Source organism: Serinus canaria, chromosome 7 (genome assembly GCF_022539315.1).
Source record: "Serinus canaria isolate serCan28SL12 chromosome 7, serCan2020, whole genome shotgun sequence".
Lineage (NCBI taxonomy): Eukaryota > Metazoa > Chordata > Aves > Passeriformes > Fringillidae > Serinus > Serinus canaria.
In genome coordinates, this window is record NC_066321.1 from 29270983 (window position 1) to 29297091 (window position 26109).

The 26109-nt window shown below is 44.7% G+C and overlaps 1 protein-coding gene across 1 annotated transcript in view; it reads left to right on the forward strand.

Annotated features, from left to right (window-relative positions):
* The window catches only part of TMEFF2 (transmembrane protein with EGF like and two follistatin like domains 2), a 130891-nt gene that overhangs the window by 51586 nt on the left and 53196 nt on the right, over window positions 1-26109 (forward strand). The window contains exon 5 of the mRNA XM_030241541.2: window positions 24825-24921. Coding sequence (XP_030097401.1) covers window positions 24825-24921 — 97 coding nt within the window. The remainder of the gene's footprint in view (window positions 1-24824; window positions 24922-26109) is intronic.

The window sequence follows — 26109 nt, forward strand, 5'->3', positions numbered from 1 at the left end:
TGCTCTTGGCTCTCTTAATATCCACTTGTATTCAGAGCATGCAGAACTGCTACCCAGACATTGTTGCTACAGCAGGCCTGGATGTGCTTATTATAAATTTATTAAATTGCTGCTGGTAGTCTGGATTCCCTTAGAAATGCAAAATCCATAGAAATATGAACTTTATAGTTGAACTTAATGAGTTGGCAGTTTGAACAGCTGAAGATGTATGGTCCTATTTAGCTGGGCAAGGCACAAATGTTGATGTAGTTAGCATTGCTCCTCCAAAGCATTGTGATGGGAGCCCTGGCATTCTTTGTCATTTTATTCTGTGCTTTTCCATGTGTTCTGCCAGTACAGGCTGAATTTCTGGTTATCTCCATGCCCAGCCATTTTTCCCAGGTATTCTCCAGCTGTGAAGACAAGGCCTTATGGAACACACTGCTCTACTGGAAGCAGCTCTTCCACCTCTAATGAAGGGTGGTGTTGCCGTAGTAATTTCTTCTCACCTGCCTGTGGAAGGTCTACCCTGTTTCATTGCCACAAATGAAAACCTTTCAAAGCCTTCAAAGCCTTCTGCTCCATAGAGGGATGCTTCCAGAGGAGCAGGGAGAATGTTAGCCTGGGCTTCTGCCGAGCTGAGCTCAGACTCTATTCCCAAAGACTGTGGCTGTGTTCTGGTCCTGTACAAGGAAGGCACACAGTGCACAATCCCGTGTGCAAAGTGAGAAAATCCAGTGCTGTGGCCCCAGAATGAGTCCAGGTCTGCCAGGCAGTGGGAGCATACAGCTCTGCAGTGCCCACACTGTGAGCAGCCTCAGCACAGCCTCCCTGCTGAGGTCTCTCCAGGTGACGTGTGGACAGTGGTTTTCTCTCTAGGAAATGTTCCATGCAGATACAGACTCCTTGCAAAAGAAAGCTAGGGTCTAAAAAGGGCAACTAAGACCTGTGAGACACTGCAAATGGCCATCAAAACCATCCTGCCCACTTCTGTTTCCTTCAGCATCCATCAGCTGTGCAAACATCCAATCTCCTGTGCAAAGCCACCCCTTTTCTCTAGCTCAGAACTCACCTGCTGCTCCTGCAGCTAATCTCTGCTGGGAATAGGTGTTTCCAGGATGATACTGATGAGTTTTTCTGGGGCATTCCACAGACTGGAGAGCAGGTGACAGGTGGATGAGAATGTGGTAGCTCTATTTTGGTTACTGTAGTCATCTCACCAGAACGAAGCTCCCCGGGCTCAAGGGACACCTCATCAGAGGGTGAGACCTTTGGTGGGGGTGTTTTGGGTAGCACTTATCTCTTGTATACTAATGGTGGGATTTGCTGTCATGTGATCAAAAGGTGATGTCTTTGTTTCTCTTCTAGCAGAATTTTTCTAGAAGATTCTTCATCCAGCAGCAGAGAGGTTAGCTTTGAAGCTTACAGATGGCCACATGGAACAATAATCTCAACACCTAAAATAGCAAACCCAATTAAAGCATGAGGATGGGTGCTAGAGCATCTAGAGATAAGAAAAATGTATCAGCAATAGTCTGAAAGCATCATCTGCACCCCTCAGCCTTTTCAGTGGAGCAGGGTGCAAAATTGCTAGGAATTCAAGTGTACTTAAAAGGTTTGAAAAAACAGATCTGCAACAATATAATGATCTGAGTAGACAGCAGGGGTTATGCTTCCCTCCTTCCCATATAACTCCAAAGTAAGAGGCAAGAGTGACATTCAAAATTTGTGGAAGCAATTAAGGAAAAAGCCCTGGTGTCATGGGGCCTGTCCAGGATTTCAGGACTGGTTTATGGGCCAGCTGGACAGTGTGGAAAAACAGGCTCAGCCAGAGCAGCGTGGAAGGGAGGAATAGCAAGGAGGTTTGGCCTTTTGCAAAGTACACACCAGGGAACAGTGTTCTGAAATACTATATAGGTGCTGGGGAGTGCACTGAAATATTATACAGGGGCTGGGGAGTGCACTGAAATATTATATAGGTGCTGGGGAGTGCACTGAAATATTATACAGGGGCTGGAGAGTGTACTGAAATATTATACAGGTGCTGGGGAATCCACTGAAACATTATATAGGTGCTGGGCAATCCACTGAAATATTATACAGGGGCTGGGGAGTGCACTGAAATATTATACAGGGGCTGGGGAGTGTACTGAAATATTATACAGGTGCTGGGGAATCCACTGAAATATTATACAGGTGCTGGGAAGGGCACTGAAATATTATACAGGTGCTGGGGAGTGCACTGAAATATTATATAGATGCTAGGGAATCCACTGAAATATTATATAGGTGCTAGGGAGTGCATTGAAATATTATATAGGTGCTGGGGAGTGCACTGAAATATTATATAGGTGCTGGGGAATCCACTGAAACATTATATAGGTGCTGGGGAATCCACTGAAACATTATATAGGTGCTGGGAGTGCACTGAAATATTATATAGGTGCTAGGGAGTGCACTGAAATATATAGGTGCTAGGGAATCCACTGAAACATTATATAGGTGCTGGGGAGTGCAGTGAAATATTATACAGGGGCTGGGGAGTGCACTGAAATATTATATAGGTGCTGGGGAATGTCTGCTGGCACCAGACCAGTTGCAGAAGATAAATAAAAAAGGGAACAGTGTTACCAAAGACTCCCTGGAAATAAATCATTGAGCTCTGATTAAGTCTCAGGGATCTCAAGCCCAAAGAATCTGAAGAAGGAATGCAGATAGGCTGCAGGAAATTGAATCTCCAAGAATGACCCGTATCATTTTTTCCATTTGTTAATGATACCTTTGATGTGATTTAGAGCTCAGCTAGTTGGACTATTTGGATCCATCCATTTGGATACTGGTAGCAAGAGAAAAGAGTAGCTCACAGAGACAAGGTGTTTATGACTCTGGCAAGGATTTTTGAAGCTGGCTATAATGTTTTTCAACTGCTTAATGTCCTCATTGGCTTTGAAAGGGTTCTGAACCAAACACTGGAGAAGTGAGCGTATAGCAGGTGCGCCATTTCACCTTGGCAGTGCTGAAAGACCACAAATTATTTGGGATAGCATTTACTCAGGTGCTTAGATTTGCCACTGTTTTAGAAGCATGAGAAATAACATGATTCAAAGCCAAAGCTATAGTACTGCTTGGTAAGGAGGAGTGTGTTTCAGCAGCAGTGTTTAAATAGAACAAGAAGAGCCTATTCTGACCTGTCAGGGAGGCAGTGACAGTCAGGGAAAAAACAGGAGCCTGTCCCACAGGCATGTGTGACCACAGGCTGAGATGAAGCTTCTGATGCTGCATAACTTCTGGTAATCTGTTTTTATTGTAAATAAAAAGTAGCCATTGAAAGAGCAGTAGGGGTTTAACCCCAGACAGTCGAAATACAGCGTCACTGTGAGGAAAATTAACTGTACCTCAGCCAAAATCAGCACAAAATCTTATGCTTCCAGACGGAATATAGATGATCTGTGCATGTTAATATCCAGAGTCCAGTCTAAGTTTGGACTTCTGTTTGCAAATGTATTTTGAAAAGGGCAGGAATTAAATAAGTAAGAAAAAAAAAATGTAGAAGCTGATAGAAAAACATAATGGTGCATATGGCACTGAGATGAGCTCAGATGTCAGAGCAGGATGCTAATAACACCAGGGTTGTGGGACTGATCCCTGTATGGGCCATTCACTTAAGAGCTGGACTCAATGATCCTTGTGGGTCCCTTCCAACTCAGAGCATTCTGTGATTCAGTGATGGCATTTTTTCCTCTTTGTTTCAAATAATGGTGGTTTGGTAGAATAGCTTAATGGGTGTTTTCCCTTTGGCCGGATGCAGGTCCAAGAGCAAAATGGAATCCACTTAAGTAGGAAATGCATATATGTCTTATAGGTCACATACTGCAGGGAGCATTTTAGTAAACCTGACCACAAGTCTCTAGGCACTGCTTCTGATAGCTGAGAGTGTCTAATGCACACTGTTCTTGAGGGTAATTACCAGGAAATGCAGAGGGATCAATCATACTTGATGCGCTGAGCAATTATATTTATTCCCTGAAAAGTCTTTAATGTTCATGGGATGCAAAGTGTGTGAATTTCATTTTAGCACGGAAATATTGTTAGGAAAACAACAGCAGAGAGGCACAGTGTAAGGCCACGAAGCTGCTCAGACATTAGGGAGATGATTCCCATAAAATAATCCTATTTTAGATATATGAACTGAGAAAGAAGTGGAAATTTGCAGGTTGGGTTTGGGGTCTTTGAGAAGAGCCATTCCTTACGTGAAGACCAAACCCATGCAGGGGCAGATGTGGTGCTTTTGTCAGCGAGGGCTCTGAGATGGGAAATAGTGAAGTGAGCCCATATCCAGGTAAGGATGTGATGAAGAAGGCCGTGCCTGATTCAAGAGTGATAAATACCAGGTTCTTCGAGATAAGAGAGAGCTGTGTTTTGTGCTCTGCTGCAGGGTTTTGGATGTGCTGGCGGGCACTTGGAGCTCTTTGCAGGCTTAGCTCCTGGAAGTGATCCCTTGTGCTGGCAGAGCTGGGTCGCCCGCCTCGCAGCCAGCTCAGCCGCCAACTCTCAGGTCACTGGAGGTTTCTGTTCCTCCAAAGCATCTTCCTTGTAGCCAGCACAATGCATGCCTGTGTTTTTCCCACTTGCTTCATTAGCTCTTTGATTAAACTACCTGTGATAGTAAGACCAGAAAAGGGGGTCTGTGTTTGGGTTAATAAAGTGGTGACTTGGGAGCCAGGCAGAGCATCTGGTGGGTGCTGGTCGTGTGGTGCAGCTGGGATCTCCTCAGATGGACTCCTGCTACCCACCCTGACTTCTTCCAGCCCTCCCCTGACTTCTGCAGCTGTCCATGGTGTGCCACTGATGCTCCCAGCAAACGCTGGAGGGCAGAGTATGAGTTCTGCTCTGCCAGAAAGCAAGAGCATTAGTGAACTTCCTACAACCACAGTTATCTTAGGAGAGAAAGGGCTGCCAGCTCTGGCTTGGACAGCTGGGATTTCCTGGCCTGCCCACATTCTGGGCAGTGATGCAAAAGCCTGTGCTGTCCTCCATGAGTGTTCAGATTCAAAAGAAAGCTGGAAGCAGAAATCAAAGCTGGCAATTGTTTCTGGTTTGTTGGAGCAGTGTGATCAGGAAGGAGGCACTGCCCAGAGCTGGGGGCGGGCACCGGGGGTTTGCCACCACCTTCTCCCAGCGCTGCAGGAGCCACGATGCCAGCCCCAGGGAATGGAATGGGCAGGAGGAGCCAGCAGCAGGGCCTGCCTGTTTGAAATGCCAGAATAAGAGATGGGATGCAGACCCCAAGTTTTGTTAAGCTGAAAGAAGGCCTTATCAGATGGCAGGTCTTTTATGGATCACCTCTGTGCGGAGGGCTGCAGCTCATCGGGGCTGCTGGCATTTCGAGTAGTGATATTTAACCAACGATTTTTCTTTTTCTTCCTTCATTTTTGCTCTTTGAAGTATCTCCCTGAGATTTGTGATGGGGCATCCCTTCCTCCCACTCAGCCATCTTCCTCCTCCCACTCAGCCAGGCCAGACTTTTTGGGGGAGCTTTTTGCTGCTGATGCAAAAGGATGAGAACATTCTCAACCCCCATGAGGAGAGCTCATAGCAGGATGTCTTCAAAACATTCAGGTGCTAGGACTGTAGGCAGGTGCAGAGCCCATGTGGCTACTGTTAAGGGGTGAGTCGTGCCTGGGGTATAAACCAGATCACACACACCACATAAAATCCAAGCCTGTGTTTGCTCTTCGCTCTGTCAGTGCATTAACATGATTCCACTTGCACCCAAAATGGGAAAGCAGCTTAAAGAAGGCATTTGGAAAATAAGGCAGGCAAATAATCAGGCTACAGAGAAGAATGTGTCTGGTTTTTTTTAAGGTGTATTCACAAGTTAATTCAGGTAGGAAATTATTCTGACAGGTAGAGAGTAAAGTTTACTCCTGTAGGCTATTTGTGCTTTATTTAGGGCTTAAATGAAGCGCAAAAGCTCATGAAAGACAGAAAATTCTTCAACGTGGAAGACAAGCCTGTGGAGGTGAAATGTGGCTAATCCAACACCACCTTGCCCCCAGTGATTTTGAGTGCTGCCTGAGAGCAGAGCAAGGAGCTTGTTAATCCAGCCCGTGGCAGGCTCAGGGACCAGGGTCAGAAAGCTGATTTCTCCACTACCTCTCTCCACATATAAATGGACTCTTTTAAGCTTTCCTGTGTATGCTTCAGGGTGCCAGGCTCCCAAGGAGGATAAAACACCCCTTGGAAACACACATGGTTGTTTTCAAAACCATGCACTGCTGCCAGGGGGGTTGTGAGCAGCCTGAACTGGGACAGTGCTGGTAGCTGCCAGAGGGCTTTTTAATGTGTGCCTTTCCCCTCAAATGAGTAGTTTTCTGTTTTTCCTATGGTTGAAACATGGATACAAGCTATGCACCTTGCACTTACATTTTAATGTAGAAATGTTATTGCAGAGTCTGAGGTAATTACCTGGTTGTTCCTTTTACTGCATGTAATTACAACAAAATTCTACAGGGATAGTTTATAGCAACTCGGTGTGAAAATAAGGTACTTGAAAGCAATGGTTGGGTTAGGTGATGTTTACGCTTCTTTCACTCTGAACAGGATTTGAAAAGAAATGTACCCACATCTCCCATATGCTAAGCAGCTTTTCCTAAGAAATTTTCATAGTCAACACACAGGGCTTGGCCCCAACATGTTAGAAAGCAGCTCTGCTCCCCTGAAGTCTGATGGGCACCCACCTGAGAGGAGCTGAAAGCTCACCTCCCATCCATGAGCTAGGAGGCACATCCTGCTCCTTCACCCTGCTGTGTGCCTGGGGCCACAGCAGTTCCTGCATTTTAGGCAGGCACATACCAGGTAGAATTTATCCCCAGGGCTTTTCCTGAAGCCAAATTTTCACAGTGTCTTGAGCAAGAACATCATTGCATCTTCTATAGCAAATACTTAAATGTGATCACTGAAGACTTTTCCCTACCACACTGGGCCAGATCCTTTTTTTCTGCCTATCTGTGTGTACACATCAAATTGCACTGCTTAGCTGTGTTTACATTGCTTGGCTGTGCATGGAGAGTCTGACTGCCTTACCTGATGCTTAGCTGCCATTTCTGTGGCAGGGCTTCCTTTATTCTTACCTCTCTGCTCTGTCTACTCAAGCAGACATAAAGGGTTTAGTGGGATTGTTAGCAGAGGTAATGGAGAGAGTCCTGTTGATTAGAACAGGACCTGAATCAGACCCTTCATTTTTCCTGGCTGTCACATGGGACACATTTATTGTTCTAGCCTTTTTTTTTTTTTCTTAGATCAGAATTCACTGTGGACATTTTTTCTATCATTATCTAAGAGTTTGTGGAAGGAAAAGTTGCATTTTAAAAAGTTCCTGCCTTGCTTCAATTTATTCTGCTCGCTGTTTCCTGATTCTAGCTGTGCCCTCTTGCTCCAGCAGGGTTATAGAGGTTGAATTTCCCCAGCACTAAGCAGAGAGAAAATCTCAAGGTGATTCAGGAACCATGCATGTAATATTCTTAATTGTTTTGTGCATCATTAAAATATTCACACATTTCTAGCTAAAAATTGCCCATTCAGCTTTAACAGGTAATTACAGGAGTGACCAGGCATTCACAGGGCACCCGTGTGCTTTTTGGAGATGACAGTTGGATGTGCCTGCACCCAATCCACTTTTTTGAATTTCCTTTCTGGAAGGCTGTGTTATCACTGTGCAAATGAGCTGAAATCCTGCCCTGGGCCTGACTGCTCTCCAAGGGAAAGGAGGGGAACAAAAGCACACCCTGTGTGGCCCCCAGCAGCTATGTGGAGTGGGCACCTGAGGCTGAGGAGCCACCAGAGGCTGCCTTGGCTGTGGAAGGGCTGCTGTCTTGCTTTGGAAAGACAGGTGCCTGCTAAAGAAGGCAGGAGCCTCCCCTGCAATGGAGAATGCAAACCCTCCCCACCCCTCCAGATTGCTAGGGATTTTAAATTAAGGGGCTCTCAGGCAAAATTATGGGAGCAGGAAATAACAGTTCTTTAATAGGGAAGAAAAGAAAAAGGATAAAATAAACAAAGCAGTACACTGGAACACCCCTGACAGGGTCAGAACTCAACCTGACACCCTGTTGGTCAGGGTGTTGGTGGCAGTCCAGTTGGAAAAGTGGCTGCAGCCCTCCTGAGGTGTCAGGTGTGGTTCTGTTGGAGCAGGGGGGTCCTGTAGAAAAGGGTGTATTCTTCCTCTGCAGATCCTTGGAAGTGGAAGCAGCTGCTGTTCCTCTGGGAAATCCAGTGGAGAAAAGCTGTGTTGGGGTGTCAGAATCCCCAGATTATATCTGGGTAGCAATGCTTGGCTCCTCCCTCTGGGCAGGGCATCTCCCAATGGGATGGTATAGTTCTTATCAGCCATGCAGTGACATTCAGTAGCTGTTATCAGCAGGTGTCCCCTGCCAGGGAGGAGTGCTTGTGATGGTAATAGAATACATCTTGCCTTGCAATTGGAAGCAGGAGCAGAGGGGACAGACTTTGTGCTGTGCCTCTGGCAGGTGTGCTGCAGAAAGTGCAGCCCCAGGGCACAGGGAGCAAAGCCCCCCCATGAGCCCCCTGTGAGCTCTCGCACAGCCCACCCAGGCTCTTGACACACATTCAGTGTCAGGCAACGCCCTGGTTGGAAATGGAGCTCCCTGGGGTTCCCAGCTTTCCTGTCCTCAGATTTGGAGCTGGCATTAGGAGCTTCAGTGCTTCTGTCACCTCCTGATCTCCGCATCAGGGCGCAGTCACCACAGGCAGCATCATTTTGGCGTGAGGGTGACGAGCTGAGTGCTAGCACTAGAAACTCATCACTGACTGCTCTGGGAAATGCATTAGCTGTATTTCTGTATTAACACAGATTTTGCAGTCCATTTAGCAATTTTTTTGAAGTGTCTTGGTTTTAAAGAGGACTATGCCTCTTCTCTAAAAGGTGTTTTATTATAACGGAACAAAGTCTTGGTCAAGTGGAACAGATATATTCAAATCACTGTGTCCAAGGGAATAAACTTCCCTCCCGAGAGAGGAAGATGTGGTTGGCTCCCCTACCTCTTCAGGATTAGATGAACTGAATTCTTGACCACAAGGTCTTGGGTGTGACCAGATCCTCTGTATTTGCAGGAGTCAGAAACTTTCAGAGATTATGCAGAAATTTATGCTGGCCCCATACATGGGCATTCATCACACACCCAAATGCCACGAAGGTGCTTTAATTATGTTACCAAAAAGTGTGCCATGATTTCAGTGGGGATTTGTGCAAGTGAAGATTTGAGTAGTGCACAGTGTGGAGCCCAGCCATTCCCTGGCTTGCTGGAAAGGTGCAGTCACAGGCACATAGCTCTGGAAGTAGCTTCAGCTGCTCACCTCATCCATCCTCCTCAATCTGATGGGAACAGCTACAGTTAGACTGTCCCTCGCTCAGACCTTGCATGGAGCAGTCTTGGAGCCACCTCTGAGCACACCAGCTTCACCTCAGCGCAGCCTGTTCCAGCCCACAGTAATTATTAGAGGTTGAGGGGACAAAATCTCCTAATATCTAACCTAAATCTCCTCTGCTGTAAATTATGTCAATTATTTCTTGTCTCGGGAATAATGGATGTGGAGAACAATGGACTATCCTTCTTTTTATAGCAGCCTTTTTTACATTCCTTTTTGTATCAGACAAGTAGTCCTCTTTCAGTCCTCTTTTTTCCAAAGTAAAAAATTTCCATTCCCCTAAGCTCATCATGGAACTGTGTTTCCCAAACCTTGTCATCCTTGCAGCTCTCCCTTGGACTCTGCAAAGGTGGCTGTTCCTTCTTAAATGCTCTGCTGGAGCGTTTCTCTACATGAAACCACAGCAGCATCAAGCAGAGTGGGATAAGAATGCCTTATAAATGTGTCAAAATGTGCGGGAATAAATAGGCATCAGACTAGCCAAAATATTGATTTTTTTTTTAAGCTCAGAATGAAGCTGGAATTGAAGCTTCTAAATTTCTTCTGCATTTCATATTTTCTCTGCCAGTTGTCCTGTTTTGACCTTTCCTGTCCCCAGGAGGTTTGTACTGGCAATTTCTATTGTATTATAACAATCTGGTCCTGGTTAATCAATGTGCAAAGCTCTCGGTCTCTACTCAGCTACATGTCCGTGTTTCCTCCTCTAAATCATTCATGCTTTCTCTGTTTTGGTGTTCAACCACTCCACTAGTGAAACTTTTGAGAAAATTGCTTTCCCTCTCCATCAAAGGGTAACATCTTGCATGTTTCTGCAACTCGTAGGTCTGAGTTTCCTCTAAGTAATTGTTCTTACTCTGCCTTGGATTTCAATTTAAAAAAGCCTTAACCTGATATTTAATCAGCATTGGCAGCAAGAGCCCATTCATGGGGTTTTATGTCCTGTGGGTAAATAGCTCGTTCCCTTCATCGTTCATTACAAACAAATACAGTTTGCACCCTTTGTCTCTCCCCTTCAAACAACAAAAAAAAAAAAAAGAAAAAAAGAAAAAAAAAAAAAAAACCAAGCCAAACCAAACTTTACTCTGCTGCCCACCATCGAATATTTCATTATTTATTGTTTAACTGCTGTTTCATACTTGGCATAAAAGATGTAAAACAGGGTGGGCCTGCTGGAGGAATAGTTGTTGGTGGCGAGGGGGAGCAGCAGACCCAAGCCAGCTGCGGCAGTGCCATTTCTCAGCCGGGGCTGCTCGGTGCCATTAGCCATGACAGCAAACCCTCTCAGCCAGCATGCTGAGCCCTCACACCATGGAGCTCTTGGGATGGCTCCTGGTGGTGCTGCAGCACGGAGAGACACCATTGCCTGACTCCTTTCTGTTGGGTTGAGATGAGCTGCACAGTCTGCGGACGCGGCCTCTCCAAAGGAGCCCCGTGCTCGATCATCCTCGCCGTATTTAACTGGGGCTTGTAGTGTCCACTTGAGTCTACTGACACAGCGGGTGAGAAAACAGAGAATTAATCTCCTATCACATTGCCTTCTGTAGAGGAATTTCCTAATTAAACATAGCAGAAAATTACTTTAAAAGTCGCGAGGTGGGGGTGGAAATCCTTCCTCTGTCGTGAGCATGGGCAGTATTAATTGCAAAATTGTAATTTATTCATGCAAAGCTTCTAACTGCGCCTCATGTCCGCAGTGATTTTGCCAGCGTGGATTTTGCTTTGCCCCTAACAAGGACCTGTGTTAGGGAAATAGAAGAATGTACTGTAATTACTGTTTTGCTTCTGGTCGGTTTGCTTCAGCTTTTCGGTTCCTATTTATCGGTGTTTCCAAATTTGAGAAAAATCCCTTGGTAATTGCCTCTTCTCTAAGATCTCACTGTGACAGTTGTCACACACACTGAGAATTTTCTATTTTAATATTCCACTCTATTAGCTGCTAAGAGCAAAGATAAGATAACGAGAAATGGAAGTCCCTTTTTTAAGCATTTTTGTTTTAAAGTGATAACTTTAAATGTATTACTCTGTTTAGGAAGAAAAATCTGAGTGGATGGCATGATGGGTAATGATATGTAAATGACCATTCATGCATGAAAATCAGGGCCACAGTTGAATGTATTAAGCAATGACTGATATAATCATTATTTTGGATTTTGCATCTGAAGAAGGGGGGGATTGCAGATATCAAGTGAATTGCATATTTAAAGAAAACATTAATGTGCATGTAGAATAAAGAATATTTATTACATTTTTGCATTAAGTATTCTAGTGTTGTGCTGTTGAGCTTAAATAAGGTCAATATGCTGGGTTGATGCTTTTTGTATTAAGTCTGGCTCTCGCTTTGGCAGATCCTCCCCTTCCCTGTTCGTACAGGACACCATCAGAGAGCCAAGTTTGTAATGTCAACTCTTTCCAGCTCCCTATAATGCAATTTATCTACAGAAAGCTGCCTCTTGCTCACATGGGGCAGAGCTCAGGGAAAGCCAGTTGCTCACATTTTTAGAGCAACATTTTAAAGTTTACCATGGCTGTGATGCCTTTGTCTCTCTGGGGTTTTACAGGCGCTTGCTGCATCAGTGGGATGGTGGGGGAAAGTTGGTGCTGCAGGTCTGCTGGAGCTCTGGGGGCTATTGCCCAGGAGGGGACAGTATAACTCACTCCTTTGCCTCCCAGCCACGGCTCTGCTGCTGCTCTGCTTTCATGAGAAGACTGAGATAAGGAGAGGACAACTTGAGAGGGGTAGGCACACAGTTTGGGAGTGGGGCTGGCCCAGCCCCATCCCCAGTGGGCACAGCTGTGAGCAGCACTGACAGCAATGAGCCATGGAGTGCCCAGGGGCACTGAGCAACCACCACAGGGAACAGAGGGCACACAGGTGCCATGCATCAACAGGAGGGGATAAAAGGCTGGGCTAGAGAACCATAAGGGCAGATGCTTGAAGCCTTCTGAAGTGGTATAGTGCTACTCATGGCCATCCTGTCTGTGACATATGCTGTGACAGAGAGTGGTTGTTTTCCTGTCTCATCTCATTTTGTGCTAAGATCTTTAAAGGAAAAAGAAAATTCTGTTCTGGCACGTGAGAGAAATAAGCCCCTGTTATACAATATCTACATTAACAGGTTCCTTGCATCAAAGGCAGAAAAATAGCTATGGTGCTAACTAAAATTAATGCACCTCAAGTTTGGAGAGCATTATGCTGAATGTCCACGATACATTCTCTGTCCCCCTTGGCAGTAGCATATGATCAATTTTGCTACTCTGTCCTTGCCTAATTATTGCTGTTGCTAATGAAGGGAAGTAGAGAAAAACATGTCTTAGTAGGTTAATAAGCCATCCAGAAAATTATATTAGCATGATCAATCCTTAATGATTATGGTTTCTCATAATATTAGATCACCTGAAAGGTGTTTTTGGCAGAAATGTGAGGGGCAGTATGTATCATTTTGCAGCTGTTCTTCCAGGAGTGCTCAGTTGGTGTTTAGAGAGAAATTCAGTCTAACTTTAGCTCAGGAGTTTTGACTGCTCTCACGAGCATTGATTTACTCCATGGAACTGGCTTGTTTTATCATGAAAAGATCTGGAAGGGCAGCAAGTATGGGGGATTTTCTGCTTTCCCTTCTTCCACAAATACCTGTGGGCAGGCAGCGTTCATGTTTTGTGTTGCTTTCCATAAATTTGGGTGAATAAGCTGTCAGTCTCAGATCAGTCTGACCACCTTGCAGCTGGCATTTCCCCCTTTCTTCTCTCCGTTATTACCACCTTCATTTGCAGTCTGGTATCTGGATCTAGCATCTCTCAGGATTTCTTTAATTTCTGTGGGGTTTTTGTCATTGTTTTTTTCTTTAAGTAACCCTGTAGCCACCACTGCAGCTTGCTCAGGCATGTTTGTTCCAAGGAAAGCATTTCTCTTAGAGCATGTCCAAAGAATTAAAGCAAATAGCAGAGGGTAACGATCCTCAAACATCAGACTCATCAGACTCCTTTTTTTATTTTATTTATTTAAAGATTTCCCCCAAATTAAACTGAATCACAATCCTCCCTTTTAATTTGTTAATTACACTTCTGCAATGGTAATGCAATCAGTGAATATAGCTAAAGTGTTTGTGTGTGGGAATCAGTATTAATGAGAAAGAGCATATTTGCAAAGTGTGATGTGTATCAGCTGTTTGCCTTGTGTCTGTCTGCTGGGCTGAGGCTGCTCTCAACTGGACCCAGCTCAGCCAAGGAGGCTCAGCTGCAGGAAGGAAAAGGAGAGAGTCCCTTCCAGGTCATTCATTCCCTACACTTCCCATGTTTGGGGGATGCAGGGGCAGGGTGCACTGCTGTTGGGGCAGGGGAGTGCCCCCATTTGGGGCAGCAGAGCTCAAGCTCAGCAGCTCGGCAGCTGTGCTCCCCTGGCCAAAGCAGCAAGCCAGGGCTTTTGCAGCCTGCATGCCCTGAGTGCCCTCACAGGTGACAGAACTCTGAGCGAGTTCACAAAGGTTAATCACGACTAAGTGGGAATGAAATCTGGCATTTCCCTGCTGGGCTTCCAATTTTCTGTATATGCAGTGTATTGAAGCTAAGTGAGATTAAATGTTTAAACCTTTTGTGCCATGTGGCTCCCCCTATATCATAAACACATCTGTAAAATTATACTCAGAAGGGCAGCATTGTTCTGGTGTGAAAGGATTCAAATCCACACTTCTCTGCTGCTTCAAACTCAAGGCTGAGTTGGAAGTGTCACACTCAGCCTATTTGTCCTTTTAGGGGTGGTCTGGGAGGCTTTTTCTCCCAGTTATGTAAATTCTGTGTGACAGAACAAAATTAGATCCCCTGTTTATTCACAGACCTGGTTCATGGAGGCTCTTAAATGCTGGCCACCCTTGCAGGAGGGGCTGTGCTACTCAGGCAAGGAGCTCCTTGCCTTTCTGCCTAGGTTATCAGCAGTGCTGCCAGTATTTCTCATGGGTATTGTGCTGGACACAACTATTTCACTGCCTAGACCATAAACCAAGGAGTGCTTTAAGCCAGTACTCGTGCACTGCCTCAGCCTGCCCACTAATAATGGGAATAAAAGGGGGAAAATGGCTTGCTTGGGTTTTTTTTTTTCCCATTTGTCCCGAAAGATTGTCTTCCTACCAAATATTTTCATGCAATTAACGAATGCCATATGTTTTCATGTTTGTTTGTTGAAGAGCAGGGTTACATAAAAGACAAGATCTATGTTGCATAAATATTGTATCTCCTCCAGCAAGACTTGGAGGCTTTGCAGCTGCCCTCGTCTCAGCTTCTGGCAAGTTCTTTGGGTGCCAGCACCGCCGTGCACCCCGAGCTGCAGCAGAGAACCAAGGGCTCCCTGCCTACAGCCTTGGGAAGGCAGAAATACCTTCACAGGTCTTACCAACTAGCTCTGAGATGCTTTTTGGCTTTCTGTTTCTAGAGGGAGTTCTCACAGGGAAGGAGCAAACTCAGGGATGAGCCCTGGCTGTGCAGTTCAGAGGCTCAGACCAGGCAGTGCTGCTGCAGAAGGACCAAATTCAGTGGCAGGAGCTGTGAAGGTGGGTTGGGGATGCACTGAGCTGATGCTGAGGAAGGAGCCATCTCTCCTGGCTCCCAGTGATGAGGTGACAGCCTGGCTGGGCATGGGCTGTGACTGTCAGTTTTGGCACACCACTGGACTGTCCCCTTCTCAGATCCCACCACTAGGAATGAGCTTGGCACCCAAGCTTGATTCTCCCCAGCCCCAGGGCAGCTCCAGCTCTCTGTTACATGTGTGTAATCTGAATTAACACCACAGAAATCAAGAGAAAGGAGTAATACATGGAAGAAAAGTGGAGAGGGAGAAGAAAACTTTGTTCTTCTTGTTGCATCCGAGGTAGATCCAAGTCATTTTTACAGTGGATCCACTTTACACACCACTGATTATGTAAATGGGCATCAACTAAATTGGACTTTCACTTGCTCTGGCACTGCCTTCCATTGCCAGAGTGATTTTACAGCAGCTTTAGTCTAAATTAAAACCAGGACCAGTGTCTGCCATCCATGTTTTAGGATTTAAAACCAGTCATTTCCCAAGATAATTGTGGTGCAGTCAAGACCAGAAGCAGCTTCACAAAAATTGGTTAATACCCAGATTTGAGTTTCTTCACTGGCTTAAATGGAGTGGAATATTATCTCCTCTATAGTCTGCCTAAAAGATAGATTTGATGTCTGCAAGCAAAGACATGAAATTGCTATAGGCTTCCATTCTTATAGCCTGCCACCTATTTGATTTATGTGATAAGTGATCTCAGATGACCCTCCAAGGCACTGAACCATTAGAGAGTTATGTTGCACAGTGATAAGAAATCTTCAGAGATACCTAAATCTTCTTTTACCACTGGGAGTTTCATCTGTTCTGGAATAAAGAACATTTTTATGTATGATGTTGCTATCTTGCTAGCCATACTAATATTCAAAAGGATACACAGACTGAAATCAACAGCAAAGTGACAAAGATCTTAAAACTGAAGTAGTCACCAAGTGGATGCCAGACAGCTCTTTTAGGTTTTATGTTTGTTCCTTTCATTCTGTTTCTTGAAAGATGAGTAGCTGTAAGGCTACTCATTTAAGACTCCTGTTAATCTTTCCACCAGGTAGGAAGCTGGCCAAAGCACCCTTTCACTGTGGAAAGCCCTGGAAAGTCACATCACCCCTTTGGGACTTGCTTATTTTAGGCTTTGTGAAAGCATGGCTTTGGATATTTTATTTTTTTTCACTGAATTTCTGTAAGTTTGGTGACGAGGGCTTCTTTCTCTCTGCCTAGAATGAATGGAAATGCTCCGAACCTCAGGTGGGAGGTGAATTCTTGGCAGAGGCCAGGGAAAGCACAGATGGGTGATTTCTGTGGTTTGTGTCCAAGTGTAACACCTTCTCCAGAGGAAGGCAGCGCTGCCTCGTGTTCCTCTAACTGAGCCTGCACCCCATGCCGTATTTCTCCATGGAATTTGTGTTGTTCCAGCATGTGTGGGGCCCATCCATCCCATGTACAGAATTTCTGGCACACAGGACCAGCCAGCCAGAAGCAGCTCACACCTCCAGGGGAGGCTGTGATGGCCATTTTCTGACAAATAAGAGAAGCGTTAAGACATTGGGCACTTTCCTGGGCTGCAGCTGCCTACCTGCCTTGGCACAGAGCTGAGGTTAATCACCTGTGTGGCCAGGCAAGTCAACCTGAGGGAGGAATCAGACATCATCTTTTTTTACTTCTCCTTGATCCTGAAAAATCTTCTGGTCCTTGCAATTTGGGCTACAGTAATTTCCTTCCAGGCCCTTTAATAATTGCCTTGATTGGTGACCCGTGGCTTTGCATCCTCCAAGCTGTGGCCATGTCCACCTGGTTATTCTCTTCATCCTGTGGTGCATATTGAAAGACATAAAAGCAGGGACTGATGCCACCGAAGCTCTGGCAGTATTGCAGGCATGTTTTCCCAAAAATGATGTATCTATTTCTTGAAAACTCTCCTCCAAGGAAGTGAGGCTTCTCTTTAAATTAATGCAAGGCAGAGATGAATAGTCCCTATGTGCTATTTTGGCTTTTTACTCCAAGCTGTTTATGAGGGGAAGCTCTTGGCACAATTAAACGAGCCTACTCTTCCTCATGCTGCAAACACTGTCAGTGCTGGTCATTGTACACCTTCATAAAGGTGCTGGCACCTAAAGCTGCACTGCTGGCAGCCCACAGACACCAGGCAAACATCAAATTTTGCAGGGGGACCACACAGTGGTGCAATAAGCACAGCTGCTTCACGTCAGCGTTCAGAAAGCTTCCTGCAGGGTTTTATTCAGTGAGCCATTCCTTTTGTGACACCATTTGAGTTCTTTGCTGGGAGAAACTGGCCTCGACAAATTGCTTTTAATTTTTTATCACTTGCACTGTGGGAGCTGCAGGAATATGCATGAGACAGCAACAAGCAAGTGGTGTTTGTTTAGAATAAACACACTCAGAGCAAGAATCGAGTCCATTCCCTCCTGGCCCCGGCTGTAGAAATGCAGATGTGTCCCTGCAGAGCTCTGTGGAGGTCTGGCTTCAGACAGGGGTGCTGCAGGAGCACCTGCTGAAAGGAGAGAGCTGCAGGCACACAGGTGCAGAGGAGCAGCGCTGTTCCTGGGAAACCATTCCCATCCCAGCCTCTTTCCCATCCCAGCCACTTTCAGCCACAATCATGGAGGTTTACAGGGTGGGAATGCTGCCTTGAGCCCCCAGGCCAGGTGACAGCTGGAGAAGGCTCCTGAGCTTCCAGAGCAAGGGGCCAGCTGGGCTGACAGAGCTGCTCCAGGTGTTTGGGAAAATGCTGCTGGAAAACTGGGGGTGGTGGGAAAAGGAAAGAAGACCCAAGAGAGTTAGAAGGCGTGCCAGGAAGGAAGACATGAGGTAAAGACAGAGCAGCAGTGCTCAGTGATAGTGTGAAACAATTTTTGTGCTAGTTATTCCCCATACTCAGGGCACTCCCAGGCAGTTTTCCTGCACTACAGGGCTCCATATCCAGGGCAGAAGCACAGCCTTCATCCACAAGGTGGGGGTGAACCCCTGTGCACGAGGTGAGCTGCTCCAGAAGTGCTGCTTTCCTGTCTGACAGCAACTCAGCATTGGAACCAAAAAATCATGAATCAGCCCTGCAAAAGTAGTTTTTAAAAATAATAAACGCGAGAGTTTCTGGTGTTTGTTGTACTCACAAGCATTTTCTCCACTGCTCCAAAGCTTAGGCATACCTTTCAAAACAAATATATACATGGAAGCTGAGCTCCTTATGCATTCAGATAATCCACTGGTTATGATTGTTAAGAAAAAAAGACCATAAGCTGAGAATCACAGTAGAAATACAAGAGCTGAAAAGCACTGCAAATTGAGTCTGACTGGCATCAAAGCAGTGCCAGGCTCTATCTACATGGTCTTTAGCAGTAAGATAAGAGCACATTTTATCAGCAATCTGAGCTGGCTGGGTGCATCTCCTTCCTCCTCAAAAGCCCTGCTAGGTATCTACATCCTGCCAAAGCCATCCCATTAACCTTTTCCAGCGTTTGGCTGAGGATGGCAAGGCAGAGGTACCCTAGGATGGGACCTGAGGCAGAGTAAACCCTGAGAAAGGGGCTCTGATTTCCCAGGCAGCCAGCTCAGGTGTGGCACAGCCTCCCTTGCTGTTTAAATCACCCATAGAGCAGAGAGGGGTTTCAAGGACTTGCCTGTGGTGCTGTGTAGGAACCACAACTTGCCTTTGTAGGAATCAAAGGCACGTTGGTGTGAAGGAGAATATTTCATTTCAATATTGAGGAGTCCTGCGCTGGGTCCTGAGCGGGGCACAGACGCCGTTTTCCCCTGCAATAAGTGATTTCCCCAGAGTGTTTATGGGTGTGAGAGAGGGCAAATTTGTATTTATTGAGATGGAGCCAGCTGGCAGGAGTAAAGCAGGGCAAGTCACGTCAGAGTTGGAATTTATTACCAATCCTGTGGGCCATTTTCCTTTCCTTGTGACGATAATGCCGCTCTGAGCCTCTGCCAGACTTGGAGGGCAGAGCCTCTGGCGAGTTGACCCCCTGCTTTGCACCCTTCATTTTTCTCACTTTGCTGGTTTTGACAGAGCTAATGCTTTCAGGAAAAAAGGCTTATTGATTAGAGTGAAGTCGCTTGCAGCATCTGGGCTTTTACTGGTGCAGTTTGTGAGGTGTTGTTAGCTGTCTGGTAGTGCTTGTTCTCACACATTCAGTAAATTCTTGCTGGCTTCTCTGCTCTCCTTGCTTAGACCTTTCTCACTTTATCTACTCACCTTCTCACCTGCCCAGAGCACTCCTGTTAGGACTGAAGCGTGTGGCAGGATCACCTCAGCTGGTCTGAAGATCATCCTCCTCCACTACGTTTTGATTTGCACATTGTCTTTCATTCTGCAATACAAAAATGGCCATCAGCTCTCATCTCCACGGGACCTTTGTCTTTACCTAGATTTTCTAGCTGAAAACAAGCATGAATCCTGTTAGGGCGAGCTAGAGCAAGCCTTTTTTTGAAGTTTTTCTTTCAACAATATCCCACTCTGAGGAGTCAAGTCAGAATCAGGGGTTGTGATAAGCACGTGTCTGATCACATCGATCAAAGGAAGGCTGCATCAGAGTAGTCATAATTCATAATTCATTATAGTCATAGTTTGTATATTCATGTTTTATATTGTTTCTTTGTTGTGTTCTCCTGTGTAGTTGAAATATATCGAACAAGGATTGTTGTAATAGTCCTAAAAAGCTGCGTGAAGCCTGAGCTGAGGCTTTCTTGAGTTTGCCCTATTACCTTCAGAGTCCTGTTAGCAAAGAGGTTCAGAGATTTGTGTCCAGCCAACGTTGCCACCTGATTGTCTCTCACTCCTGTGGCTCCCCAGCTGCTCTTTGTGACACTGTTCTCAGGGGTCCCAGGATGAGGGAAGAGATGAGGATCTTGACTCCATGTTCACAAGGCTGATTTATTATTTTATGATCTATATTCTATTAAAACTACACTAAAAGAACAGAAGAAAGGATTTCATCAGAAGGCTGGCTAAGAATAGAAAAGGAATGAATAACAAAGGTTTGTCTGTGACCCAGACAGTCTGGACAGCTGGGCTGGGATTGGCCATGAATGAGAAACAACCACAGAGACCAATCCCAGCCCCACCTGGTGCATCCCACAGCAGCAGAGAATCATTGTTTGCAGTTTGTTCCTGAGGCCTCTCAACTTCCCAGGAGGGAAAATCCTAAGGAAAGGATTTCTCATAGAACATGTCAGTGACAATTCTTCCCACACCCCTTCACTCCTCACAGTATGGTCTGTGGGGCAAGGTCCCTGCATGTCCCCTGTGGCACTTTGTGTGCCAGATGCTGTGCATACCCTTAGCCATCCCCCTGCTGCTGCTTTTCTGGAAATTGCAAGGAATTCATTCCCACCCTGGCTTTGCCACTCATCAAGCACCTTGGGAAGACATTGAGGAAGGGTTATTCAGCAGCTCAAGCACTGAGATTTTGATGTCTGTTGTGAAAAATGCTTATTTTATGATTGGCTTTTCAAAAATATTAAAATGAATATTAGATGTGTTGTGTTAGGAAGTGATGCTGCATTAATTCTCTTAAGTAGTGTGTTAAATATAGTTTTAGGTTATAAAAAAAATGTTAAAATAGAAACTATGCTATTTAAGAGACTTTTTTTTAAAGAAAGGACTTGCAGCAAGATAACAGCCACGGTACACCTAAGTCTTTCAGAGAAAAAGAATTTATTGCCCTCTTATCAGAAAAAGGCGCTGTTAAGATTCAGAGGAAGAAGCTGAGGATGCCCAGACAGAATCCTGTGTTTGAATGGAATTTATGCATCATGTGTGAGGTGTATGAATATGCAACAGGCTGTTGTTTTTAAGGGTTAATCCTCTGTTAACTGTGTCCTTTTTCGGGCTTGTGCTGCCCAGAAAAGGTACCTGGACTGTCCATAACTCTTTGTTTGTATTGTCTCATATTGTCTTAATTCAAATTGTCCAAATTATCATTACTCTAATATATTACTATTTTTTATAACTATTTTATTACTATTAAACCTTTAACATTTTAAAAACAAGTGATTGGTTTTTCACATCTGTGTTTTAAAACCTCTAAACCACTGATCCAGCTCCTAATAGAGCCTGAGTCTGGGAAGCTGTGTGGGTCAAGTCCTAGCATGATTTTTTGGGGCTGTAGCTACAACCATTTTGTAGGTCTGTACCTCCAGAAGACTTGATGCAAAGAGATTGAATATAAAGAGAAATTAGAGGTGGCTACAGTGGCAGTGGGCATTTTTGGGGCTTTTAGTTTTCTCCTGATGTTACAGGAAATAAGCACAGGGTCAAACCAATCTACTGATGATACTTTCAATCTGGGTTTTTTTCAGCTAGGGAGACAGAGTAAAATGCCTCAGAAATGGTTTCTTTCTTGTGGGACCTGCAAACAATACAGACATTCTTGAAATCACAGCTATCTCATCAGGGCACTGTGAGAATGCCAGAGAAGGACCAAATGATTAAAACAGGAGCTGTTGTGGTTCCCACAGTCCATTGACTCTGTAAATTGTGTGTGGTGCCTTCACAGCTGAGAATTTATATTGCTTAGGAGATTGACTTAGTCTCTGAAGTGACTTTCAAGTAATGTTAGTGACCTTCTAACCCTTGTTAGCACATTTCTTTGGACTCTGAGTTGATAATATTGCTTAAAATTTCTCAGTTGTGTGAGAATGAGTAATGAGTGGTGGCCTTCAGTGATTAGCCTCCCTGGAGCCCTACTATGTTCCTGCAGGGTCTTGGTGTTAAAACCTCAATTGTTGCTAATATGAAAACTACCTAACATGCATGAGAAGGAGACTTATTCTCTGATTTAGAAGAGGAATCCAGAAACTAGATTATTTTTTGCTAACAATTTTCTCCAGTTGGGTTAGGAAAGAAGTGCAAATCAGCAAGTGCAGTGAGGGGGGAATAAAAGAAAAAAGAGTCACCTTAGAAAATAAGCATCCACCAGTCCTCGAGCTAGAAAGCAGCAGGAAATATTGGGAAAATAACTCGTTGTAAGATGTCTGATTTATCAAAGCAGTTATCTGCACAGCACGGAGGAAACAAGCCCTGTGTGTGTCAGAATAATCTGGGTGTGGGTGCATATGCCAGTGGGTATGTTTGTGTAGGGAGAGAAAACACACCTGTAAGAAATGTAAAGAATCGTGTTGTCTGTATTACTGACAACAGAAGGAGCATGAGCAGGAGATAAACAGCTCTCTGTTTTAGTAAGGACTGCTGCACATTTGCACATTTAATGGCAACATGCACATTGACTGTGGAAAGCTGCTCACTGGGCTTCTCCAGAAAAATATGAAGGAGTGACCTATTATTTTCAAATAGAAATGCAGAACTGCAGTGTGCTGCAGAGTGGATGGTCTTCTCCAAATCAGTTACTGCTCTTCAGCATGCTCAGTCTTTCAGATGCCTTTTTTAGGGGTTTAAGTAGCTGTTTCACTTACTCTGTGATGTGGAGCTGTGTGAGGTCCTGGCCAAGTGACACGTGCTGGGCAGTGATGAATGGAAGCCTTGCAGGGAGGAAGAGAGCAGGGCATATGTTTTAAATTAAAAGGAAATGCAAGGGAAGTGATTTGCAGAATTACAAAATAAAGAAATTAAAGCTCCATTCCATAAAGTATGTATTCTCACCCTCCTGGACTGGAGCAATTGTCGTGTTTCTGATAGGTGAGGAATGTTTGGCTGTTGGAAAAAGTCATCTGCCCTTAGGTGCCAGGACACTTGTTACATGTCCTGCCTAATATCTTAACTACTGGAAATCCCCTGCCACGGTTGGCTGTCAGAGTTATCTCCTCAGCAAGAGAGATTTCTTTGTTTAAAATGTAAATGAAACATTGCAGGCCTGGGTGCAGCTGCAGGGAGCTGGGGAGGACCTCATGTGAGCCCCGTGATGCTGTGGGGCCAGAGTCACACCTGGGGCAGCAGGTGGGGATGCTGATGGTGTGAGGGTGTGGCACCTGGACTCCTTGTCCACCCTCACACCTTGGCTTTTATAATGTGTGAGCCTCCAGAGTTTCTCAGTCATTCAAGGAAACAGAAAAACCACAGCTCAGACCTTCCCTGCAAAGCCTGACAACACAGTAGAACAAAAATCCAGAGTGTGTTTTTCCTGGTTTCCCCTTTGTTTTTTTGTACATTAATTTTATGGATATAAAGGTGAGCAAATTTGTACAAATAGAGCAAAACTACCTTTTTTTTTTTTTTTTTTTCCTTTTGGGATAATCAGATAATCAGCATGCTTTTCATAGGTGATTTTTTCTCAGTTTAATATAGTCTAAATTCAAGCATGACTGATAGAAAATTAATGCAGCACAGTCCATACCTAAAAATACCAACACTTCCTTTGACTATATTAAGGCTCAGGAAAAAAGCATTTTAGATAAGATCTACCTTTGGTATTGCTGTGATTTCCATCAATATAGTATCTAAGCTTATCACCATATTTTAATATACTTGTTTCCACGTTCTCTGTTGGGAGGAAATGATATTATTCCTGTTATCACATAGTGGGAAGCATAGGTTATGTAACTTGTCCAGGATAGGGAAGCAAATTTGTTGAAAAACAGGCATTGGAGTCACCTTTAATCTTCTTGGGGCAGAAGCCCTTTCTCCTCAAACAGTTTTGAGGATGGATGACAATCCCAGGCTTTTTTGAGTGAATAACAAAGGCAGCTTATTCAAAGTCAGAGCCCCCTGACCCAGGAGCCTGTGGTAACACCCTGGATGTACATCAGGCAGGTGATTTGTCCTGTGGGTGTCACTGGGGCTACCAGCACAGCCCAGCTTTGGTGGGCTGCACCACCACAGTGCTGACTGCAGATGCAGGAGAGGTGACACTGCAGAGGTTGGTGGTGCAGATAACAACATCAGTCTGAGCAGAGCTGATTGTTGGTTAAAGTCTGTGTTGGTTTAATAACTCTGCAGCTGGCAGAAGGATATCTCTAGGTACAGTGTCTTGCTCGAGTGTGGCATCTTTCAAAAGGTACCAAAGGGTGTTTAACGCTTCAGTAGAAACATAGATAATGTTTCTTTTGGATCTTTTAGCAAACTTACTTCTTGGTACCTTCCTCAGTGGTCTCTTTCTGTCTTTCAGCACTCAGCCATCAATATCTTTTTTTTTTTTTTTTTTTTTTTTTTTTTTTTGCAGTCCTCTTACACCCAAATTGTGGTTTTCCCTTTAGTCCCTTCTTGGTTTTGGCTTAGGGGCCAGGTACACACCTTACACAATTGCAGACATGAGCATTGACTTTGCCCTGGTCTCAAATTTAACCTCTGCTGGAGATTGTCCTCTCCTCTGGACAGCACTAAATCTTCCCTGCCAGAGATAACTAGTCCTTGGGGCTCATAGCTGTGCTTCTGCAGAGAAAAGTGTTTTGCCTTTGGAGTGGGCTAGATTGCACCACACAGCAGGTAATTTCAAAACATTTTGGAGGAAAGCATCCCCTTGGGGCCACCTCAAGGCCTTCATGGGCAAAGGACACAGGCAGCATGTGATGCTATCAGTGCCCCTCCATTATTCTCCCAGGGAACAAAGCAGCAAGGCTCAGCGTGGACAAGACCTTCCTGGGCTGCAGCTTGAAAGGGTCATTGATTAAGGGGAGAGGGAAGAGGAAGGGTTTTTCTCTGGTTTTCCTTTGAACTGTGTAATTGAGGAGTTTGTCACAGGCCAGCATGGAAATCTGTGTGTTGTTGGCCCACTCAGGAGCGCTGCTGGCCAGCCCTCAGCTTTGTCAGCAGCACATTGGGCTGATGCAGTGAATAGATTTTTCTAGAGAGAGAGAGAAGTGCTTTGCTACAGGGCTGTCTTTACTAATGTGTACTCTTCTGCTTTCCATCAAACAGTCAATGAAGGCTCAGGTGAAACCAATCAAAAAGAGACATCGACCTGTGACATTTGCCAGTTTGGGGCGGAGTGCGATGAAGATGCAGAGGATGTTTGGTACAGTAATTTGCTCTACTCTCCTCTTTTAATGAATGTTGTATTATTTAAAGGTGCTGTGGTTTGGAAGGCATTACAAATGTTAGATACTCTGTTTTCTGCACACAGAGATTCATCTCAAAGTGACTGAGGTGGTTATCACTCTGAAAAAATGGATAAAACACTCTGGTTTATAATTTTGGAACACGCACGATTTAGACCAAGTTTAGAAACACAGTTATCCATTTTGTTGCCATTATAACTTATGTTGTTCCATCTGGGGTTTTATAGCTTCATACTTCAGTAAAAAATAGAATTGGGAAAAATAATTGACCTAAAGCTTTTCCAGTTAAAAAGTGTCATTAGTATTATCATCATGTTAATTCATGTGTGGCATGAGAAAGGCTGGGAAATCTGTCTCGCTTTTTCCTATTTTGTTGGAGTTGAAAACCTTGCCCTCAAATGCTTGAAAAAATGAGAGTGTACATTTAGACATTTTCTCAATGGAAATGGTTTTAATTTTTATTTTTTAAAAGGAGTTTCAAAATTACTCAGATTTTTTTTTTTATTTTAAACCTTAATTACAAAAGCTGAAGGGAAATAATTCTCTCAACTCAGACTGTTATTTTTCATTTTGCCTAGGATATATGCAAGCTTGCATTAAGCCAACTCTGAGCTAATAATTTCATGGTGATTTTGGAACAGCCAATAGATCAAAAAGGTCACTATTCACAGAGCTATATTTCTAACACTGCCCTAATGCCACACCTCACGTTTCTCTCTAACTAAAACAGATTTAGAGAGACAGCAAAACAACCGTGCAAATGTCAGAGCTGCTGTGTGGATGGTGCCTCTGAGGCTGTGGGCTAGTGGTGGCTAGAGGATGGCTACACAAACTGGGCAGTGAGGTGTCAGAAAAGCACTGAGGCCAGAGCTGTGGTGTGGAGAACCAGACTGGAGCAGAGAGCAGACAATAAATGAATGGTGAACATGATAGCTGGGCAGTGTGGGCAGCTGACCCAGCCAGGCAAGGCATCTGTGCACCCCCTTGGTCAGGCATCAAATTAGGAGCAGTTCTCCTGTTGAGTGAAGAGCTCAGGAATATGGTCATGGTTGTCCATCTGTGCTCTTTTTGGTTTTGTCTTGCCAGCCTCTTAGTAATCTCTGGTTCTAGTCCTTAAAAAAAAGCACTGGGTCCTTGCTCTGGCT